At 35.7% G+C, this 9016-nt stretch overlaps 1 protein-coding gene across 1 annotated transcript; it reads right to left on the reverse strand.

Moving 5' to 3' along the window:
• Window positions 1-3178: 3178 nt before the first annotated feature.
• LOC140748831 (fork head domain-containing protein FD4-like) lies at window positions 3179-7494 on the reverse strand. The gene is made up of 3 exons (XM_073081728.1): window positions 6638-7494; window positions 3734-3920; window positions 3179-3410 (listed from the first exon to the last, which is right to left on the reverse strand). The coding sequence occupies exon 1, from the start codon at window positions 7421-7423 to the stop codon at window positions 6641-6643; it is 783 nt and encodes a 260-aa protein (XP_072937829.1). The 5' UTR covers window positions 7424-7494; the 3' UTR covers window positions 3179-3410; window positions 3734-3920; window positions 6638-6640.
• Window positions 7495-9016: the final 1522 nt, after the last annotated feature.

The raw sequence follows: 9016 nt of genomic DNA on the forward strand, positions 1-9016 counted from the left end.
CACCTTGGACCTTTGGTTGCTTTATTTGTTTTGTCTGAAGTTTGTTTGGCATTCTGCGAATTAATTCTACTTTTATTAACATACAGCGCAGCATTCTCTGATTTTCTAACGTCTTGAAGGAGCTTAGTTTTCACTAAATCAGCTGTTATTGCCAAACCCGAACTTTCCAAAGCCATAATCATTGGTTGATAAACATCTGGCAATCCGGCCAGTAGTAAAGTGCCTAACCACTCATCATTTACTACAAAACCAATGTTTCTTAGTTTATGGGCAGTTGTCATTATTCTATTTACGTAGTCCTCGATGTTTTGGCATCCGTCTAGCGTGGTAGTGATCAGATCTCTCAACAGTCCGACTCGGCGGGTCAGTCCTTTATCGTCAAAAGCTTTTTCCAAATTATCCCACACTTCTTTAGCCGTTTTAGCTTGTTGTATATGTATGTAGTTTATAGGATCAACTAATAAAATTATCTTGGACTTAGCTTTAGTGTCCTTTTTTAAATCGACTTTGTCTGACGATTCGACGCAATCCCATAGTTCCTCGTGTTCGAGGTAAGTTTTTACTGAGAACTTCCAAGTAGGATAATTATCTCTTCCGGTCAGTTTTTCTATTAAAGTCATCGTATTTGAAGACATTTTTTGCTGATGAAGACACTTTTGCACGACGAACACGTTGTCAGTTTTAGGTTATACTTCACTACTCTTTTACTAATTAGATTTGATTTGAATTACTGTTACTTTCACTTTAAAGTTTATATTTTGGAATAACTGCGTGGGCCTGGGCCCGTAACCTGATAAAATAGTTTTAAAATGAAAATAAGTTTTAACTTGGAACGTGTTTAATGTGAGAGATTCTACCACAGACAACACAGCGCTGTAGTGATGTGCATTACATATAGTGTTGTGCCAATTGAGAAAGAAGGGTCAAATTTAAATATTACAACATAAAGCATTAAAAATTTTATCGGTTTTGTCTGACAAAGAAGCAGAAATTGCCGTTCCACTTACACTTGGCATTGAATTTTCTGTCATATTTAATGATTCTTCTATGACAAATAAATCTAAATTACGATTACGGTCTCGTATAGATCTACGAATTTCCTGACGAGAACTGGGTGAACTACCCTTATTTGCTCGTAATAAAAAAATCTTGAAAGATTTTATGTCACTGTTCACTCAAATTTTCAATAAAATTATATTTATAGGGATAGGAAGGACATATATTGTATAGGAGCTGCAACCAATAGGTACATACTTAATATCTACTTATTACTCACAGAAGTAGCTTCATCTCGTATTTGCACATCGATTTTTGGATGTAGCGAGCTGAGCAGGGTTCCCCGACGTCCGGATCTCGTTCAATGGTTCGGTTTCCCGTTTAATAGCGATAGTCCGAAACACGCACAAACCGGGAACTTTCGATTGCGCCAGTTATGGGTTCTGCGCCACTTATGGGTTCCTCGTTTAATTGCGATAGTCCGAAACACGCACAAACCGGGAACTTTCGACTGCGCCAGTTATGGGAGCTGGGCGTCGAGGAAATAATTGCAGTCTATTTCGCGAACAAATTAAATTTTTATTTAAATTTAACACAAATTTTACACAAGTTTTAACAAAAATGAAATTAAAAAAAATAAATTGATGGGATAGGTCGAGTCACTTTCCGCGATGGAGGTGAACTGATTCCATGGTGGACGGCCACCTGTACGTGGGACGGCCACCCGCGCGTGGGACGGCCACCTGCGCGCCTCGTCAGCGTTGGCCGTTCCGCGAAGGCCCGATGCAGCGCAAGCACGATGCAGCGTGAGAACGGTGTAGGGCTGGCGCGATGCAGCCTTAACGTGTAGGGCTGTCGCTTACACGTAACTGGCAGGAAATGTATGGGCAAATACATAAACAAATACCAAAACAATCATTTTTGTAAAAACATAAAAACTCATACTAAGGATACTAAACAACTAACATACAGCAACTTCCGATACAAAAAACGAAGAACGTATCGCAGGGAAAAAAGTGTGTAACAAACTAACAACATACGCTTATGTTACGGAGTTTTGTACCATAACATTTTCCTTTGACGACTCTATTCTGTCCATTGTTATGTTTTTTCTTCACATAAACAATCAACTTGTAATTTTCCCTACGTAATGCATAATTTATAAGTTGCGTGAAAGTTGATGGAAACTTGTTTTCGTAAGTAGCTAATATTGAAAATTATAGATTTCAAAGCGAAGTTAATGCCTATGTTTAATATCAGCGTAATTTACTGTATCGCTCGGTTCCTCGTAAGATGTTTAGCAAAGTTCATACTATTTTATAGGACTTTATTCAGGTAGGCATTAACATTTATTATCTATCATCCAATACTTAAACACATTTCTTCTGAAACAAATGTCTATGTTAAAAAATAACCATTTAATTTTTTAACATATAGTTTATTTATGTTATTATGTAAAAAAAATTACATTTGTTTCAGAAGACATGTGTTTAAGTTTTTCATTTATCGATATTTCTGCTTTAAAATAACAGTGTAGAGCCGCAGTGTTCTACTTTATGTGTGTGTTAAGACGCTAATAACGCAAGAGCTGTTATAAATCAGTCTTTAGTAGGATCAAGTCATCTGTGATTCACTTTAGTAGAGCTACTAGACGTAGTATGTGCAATTACACTGAAGTAAACAGTTGAGGTCCTATTTTCATAACATATATGATAAAAAAATGTTTATCGTATACGAACGCATATGGAACGAACTTATTTGTAATAGACATAATATATTATTCTAGTAGAACAATTTATATCTATTGTTCTTAATAAGATATGTTATTATTTTTTTCTTTACATTGAGTAAATCATATTTCCTTAAGAGATTAATTATAAAAATATTTTTTTAAATGTAGGTATTTGTTGTCAAAATAGAGAGTTTTAAGTGATCAGTACCCTTTGTATGAGTTTTTAAGTTTTTACAAAAATGATTGTATTTGTTTACGTATTTCCCATATATTTCCAATCAGTTCTGATACAGTCCACTGGGGGCGCTGATTGGAAATGTATGGGAAAATTCGTAAACAAGTACAAAAACAGTTTTTTTTTGTAAAAACCGTAAAAACTCATACTAAGGGTAAAGATGTGATTGGGTTTAATTAAAATGGTGAATCTGAAATTAATTGAAACAAAAGAACACGGTACACATTTACATTATATTTTTCAGTTACTGATAACTACAATAAATTACAATTATAATTTATACCTATTCTTAAGCTGTACATATATACAATTAAACGTTAAAACAATATCACAGTTAAAAAAGAGCTACACAGTTCTAGATTGAAACATTTACATGGGATACCCGTTGGATTTGCTCGACACAATTTTAAATTTTTCACTACATAAGTATACTCTTTCAAAATAAATCTGAAAAAGAAAAAAGGTATTTTCAAAAACCTATTCTTTAAAAATATTTTTCAAAATATTTCACAATATTTTTTTTTATAATTTTAATAGCATACTAAAAATTAAAACGTCATTTTCTAAAATTTTAAAACTCTACTTTCTGAAGAAACAGTAACATGAGTATATCTATGCTATTTTTCATTCTAATTAAAATAAAACAGAAAAAAATAATGTTTCCCTTATTTTTTTTATATATTTATGACAATTTCAACCAATCAACTCTATTTCCAATTTTCCTGAGTGTAGAGATAGCTCCCTACATAATTATATATAAAGACTCTTACCTTTTACTTTCATTCACAGATCGGTTCATATAGGTTCGACACAAGCAATTTGAGAGAAACTCCAACCACGATATCCCTGGCGCAGCTAATCTTACTAATCTTCTAATACACTTAGGCGTAATATGCACTGCCTCTAGATAGGTCCTTATAACTAGAGTTAATCCTGAGATCTGCTTTCTTGAGAAACCTGTTGACAAGAAAGAAAATGTTTAAAAAAATGTTTTCAAAGGTATGTCTAGTCTACCAATTCGCACTTGGTGGTTGATGATGATGATAGCAGCAGTGATAGCCTAGTGGTTAAGAAACTCGGCCTCTCGATCGAGGTTCAAATCCCACGATCCCACCTCTGATTTAAAAAAAATATTTGCGTATTAAAAATTAATTATCACTTGCTTAAACGGTGAAGGAAAACATCGCGAGGAAACCTGCATACCTGAGAGATTTATAAAAAAAAATCTTAAAGGTATGTGAAGACTACCAATACACACTTGGCCAGCGCGGTGGACTATGGCCTAATCCTTCTCATTCTGAAAGGAGACCGTATGGTTTGATGGGGAGAAACAGCAGACATGTCAATTTTAGCGTGACGTAGTTATTCCGTTTAATATATAAGGTAACCAACTTTACTTTTAGTAAGTAAGTTGAATGAAATCTCAAAAAGTAGAGAATTATTTTGTCTATATAATATACCTATAGTATAGTTATTTAAACTCGTGGTGTTGCCAAGTATATATTATAGTTCTCCGAGACTATGCTAGAGGTTCTGATAGAGTCAAATATACTACTTTTGCCCAAATGTTTAGGCAGGCAGGAACTATGTTATTACAGTACTCATTTTATTTATTTTTATATACGAAACTAATACAATTCAAGAGAAAGTTTAAAATTGGTCGTCTAGATACAAAACTACTTTTGCGCGTTGGTACAAAAATATTAGAAAAGAATCAACAAATCATAAAAAATATTGAATATTTATTACATAATATGTAATTAATCCTCATTTTTTACAATAATATCAAAGATTTGACTAACAACAAAGACTGTTGTTTGACAATGACAACATTGTTGAAGCAAGGTACAAAAATAAATAGCTGTATAAAGTTATCTTTAATGGTCTATACGCTATAAAAGATATATTTCTTCCACTTCCGCCATGAAACCATAAATGCAATTTTCTGTATATAACTTCAACCACTTGAATATGGTACATATACGTTTTTGTTAGAACGTTATTCAGTTAAATTTAAATGAAAATTCGCAACAAGTAAATTAATTTTCCGTTAATGTTTTGTTCTCCCATTAATGTGGCTACGTTTAAATCCATTTTAAGCAATTTTCAAATGATTGTTAATTAAGATAATTTAGATTAACCCACGTACTGATAAAATCAAAATTAATTTTAGTTAATTGTTGAAATTTGATTTAAATTGTTTTTATTCTTTTCAAAATTATTGCAATAAACATTCTATTCAATTTCTATTTTATTAAAGTAACATTTTATAACTATACGAATGGGTACTTTATTTTGAATTTTCTATTAGAATAAAATTATTACAGAAAATATGAATTATTTGTAAAAAATAAGCGAAATATATGGGTTGGGAGGCTTCGTTAAAATTTTAATGACTTTAAGATTAATTTTAAAATAAAAAGGATACGACGAAAGTATCTATAAAGATACCCAAAAAGTACGAAGATGTACCTAACTGAAGAACAATATAACTATGAAGGAAACATATGTGATTTGTTTAAAACACCTATTTGTAAGTAGAAAAGGGCTGAACTTTACACGTATTTAAAATAGTTAAATTAAATATTTAAGCTGACACGTATTGATTATAATCCATTAATTGGTTTAATGGAATTTTATTACCATTTAAAATAGAAATAATAAAATTTCAAAATTGCTTTTTTGAATATAAATAACCAATTGAGTTATAACGAGAGCGATATTTACCCACCCAAATAGAAATACGTGTATCTACCTAATATATTACAAGAAGGCGTACTTATCTGTACTGTTTAAACTTTAATTAGTAAAATTAATTAGTAATAATCGTTAAGTAGTAGGTGAAATTGTGGATCTACTTAATTGTCAAATTAATACTTTTTGAATAGGGAATAGGTAAGTGAATATTTATGATATATCTATGTAGTAGTATGACTTTTACATAGATATTTAATAAGGTAGACCAGTGTAGCCTATTGCTATAAATATGGACTATTTAATTGTTTATTGTTTATGTTCGGAATAAAATAACTCTACGATGTTTGTCAATCACTAATGGGAATGCCGCCTTTTTAAAAAAAAAAGATCATGGCATATTATAAGAGGGATATGATCTAACTTTAAACTCGGTAAGAATTATAAATACATGTTACACAAATTACAAGGTTCAGGATTAAAGATTAAGTGTTACCTAATTCGTAGTAAGATATAGAGGTTTTTCTTATTAGATACAGTATCAAAGTAGGTAGAGCTCTTTGTAGTTCAATCGTGGTGGTATAACGTGATTTAATAGTGATATAGTGGTGAATACTCGTATTAAAATAATGAAGTAATAACGCTTCTGTAGGTATCTTCCACAGGCATGACTCTGGTTCTATGTCTATAAACTCGATCCCAGATATCCACGAACAGCAGTTGCCACTTAGAATTTGTATGTTCGTTTTAGTAATCCTATTACCTACTTAAAAATGGCCAGATAAGATAGTCTTGCTGTTTTGGTAAGTACCGTGGATTGATAGAGATACGATTAATCCGCTTAGAGATGGTAGTTTTTTTGTTAAATATCACCATGTACAGAAAGAAAGAGTGTTGTTTATATTAGTAGGTATAAAGCAGGTAAAGTGTTATGAGGCTTGGATGTTGCCATAACAAATTTTATATAAGTCACAACTTACCATTCAAGAATTAAGCGTATAATGTGAGAATTGGGTAGTATCTCTCCACGTCCAGAGAGGAGGTAGGCATGACTGCTGCAGCCCTGCTAACAGTTCCGCGTGGTATCGCTGAGCAGCCAGCAGGTAGGGCGCAGGTGGCAGCGGCAGGGGGCAGTGCGGCTGCTGCGGCAGCGGCGGGGGAGACGGCGATCTTCGCGGCTCCGGCTCCAATAGAGCGTCTATTGTAAACGCCCGCCGGGGTCTCGGCCCAACAGGCAACAGGGCTGCTGTATCTGATGGCTCCGTTTGTTCTGGACTAGGCCTCGGACAAATCGCCATAGTTGGCGTGTACAAACTGGCGCTGGACATACCGGCTGCCGGCGGCGGAACTCCCGCCTGTCTCGCCAAGAACGCCCGATTAAAACTGGCCAGCGCTGCTAACTCTGCATTTAAACTGTCTTTCTCTCCCTTGTGCAGCTTAAAGCGCTTGCGCCTGCGAAGGAGAGATCCGTTCTCGAACATATCGAACGCCTGGGGATGCAGCGTCCAGTAGGCGCCCTTGCCGGGGCGGTCCGGGCGGCGCGGCACCTTCACGAAGCAGTCGTTGAAGGACAGGTTGTGGCGCAGGGAGTTCTGCCAGCGCTGCGTGTTGCGCCGGTAGTACGGGAAGCGGTCCGTGATGAATCTGTAGATCTCCGAGAGCGGCAGCATCCGTTCCGGCGAGCTCCATATGGCCATAGCGGTGAGCGCGATGTACGAAAACGGCGGTTTTTGGTCACCGTAGGATTCGCGAGTCGGCCGCGGCATCGTGGCGCACCGTTCGGTTCGGAATGTTTAACTTGTCGCCTGTTATTTGGTTAGAGGCAGCACGTCTCTCACTGGTTAATGGAAGATAAGGACTGGGCGAGTGAGCGAGACTGCGCGCGACGCAGGAGGGGCCGCGCCGGCGGACCGCCCTTCGCCGCGCGCACCAATCGTGAGCACCTCACTTTGTTTGTTGTTTTTGTCGGCTCTGGACCCGTTACAGAAGAATTTAAATTGTTATCACGTTTACATTATACAAAATTTATTCGACACCGACACTTGAGCTTGTTTCGAAATTGCAATGATTAAAGAAGTAGGTACTTATTGATGTTGTGAGAGAAACATGGAACGATTGGAGATGATCGTTATTAATAGACGTGGGTAGTTTGGTAAATGGTGCTCCTATTTAACAGCATTAGTCTGGTGGGTGTAGCTAAATGTGGCTACAAACTGGTGTTTTGTTTTGTTTATTGACGGATTTAGCTTCTAGATACTTATGTATATGCGTAGAAGATTTTTGTCTACAATATTTTAAGGTTCAGAATTGGAAGTGAAAGTAAGTATTTTTCAGAAGCAAACTCTACCACGATGATCCAGTGCATAGGTATATAACCCATTCCACATTCAGGGCTTTTATGACATTTGACTCTACAAAATTTTGCCAATAAGTTGTTACAACATTATTAGCAATTAAAGTCAACTTTTTAATAGTCTTCGAGGAATCACTTTATCTTAAAGATTCAGCATTGGCAACTACCTATTTGTGTACCAATTTCGGTGTTTATTGTTAAGGATCGGTTACAAAACACTTTATAAGAAATAAGGAAATAGTTAAAGGTTAGAATAGAAAAATGGAAATACTAAATTCTAAGTAACCTTGTAGATGAGTCATATTTATGGATCCAAGATGTCTGGGAAATGTCTGGGAATTATTTAGAGACCTTTTTTCAATTAATTTAATTTAATTATCCCGTATTGAAATTATGTTTACAACTCCTACTATTTTAATTAAATAAGATTAAAATTTCAACCAACATTACATAAAATATTTTGTTTACAGCCCCTACTATTTTGAGTTAACTAAAATAAAAATTCCCTTTCAACGTACAATTTACCTCTTTATGGAACGCCTGTGCTGGCACTGTATTACGGCGAGCGCCCTAGGCCCTGTGGAAATGTTAGCCCGACAACTAGCGGGCCCGACAACAAAACTACCTGGTGACGTGCAATGCGCTTCGGTTTAACCACCGTGCTTGCTTGTGTCAACTTAGCTAATTGGCCAAGTACGAGCCGAAGTCGCGTACGCCGGGTTCCGTGTCACCAATTTCTTTTTATTTTATTTCTAGTATTTGACTTTTTGACATAAGACTTATTGACGGAGATTATAATTGGCTAAGTACAAGTCGAAGCCGCGTACGGAGGGTTCCGTACCAGCAATTTTTAATTTAATTTGTAAGTGGGGTTCTTCAAAAAGGTGCAAAAAGAGCTCTCAAAAAACTGGCGATGCATTGGGGACTCCTCTGGTGTTGCAAATGTCCATAGGCGGCGTTGACTACTTTCCATCAGTTAGCGTCTGCTGACGTCTGATAACGTCTG

This window comes from Epargyreus clarus, unplaced genomic scaffold (assembly GCF_041222505.1).
Source record: "Epargyreus clarus isolate Ecla_fem2 unplaced genomic scaffold, WU_Ecla_fem_2.2 ptg000003l, whole genome shotgun sequence".
NCBI lineage: Eukaryota > Metazoa > Arthropoda > Insecta > Lepidoptera > Hesperiidae > Epargyreus > Epargyreus clarus.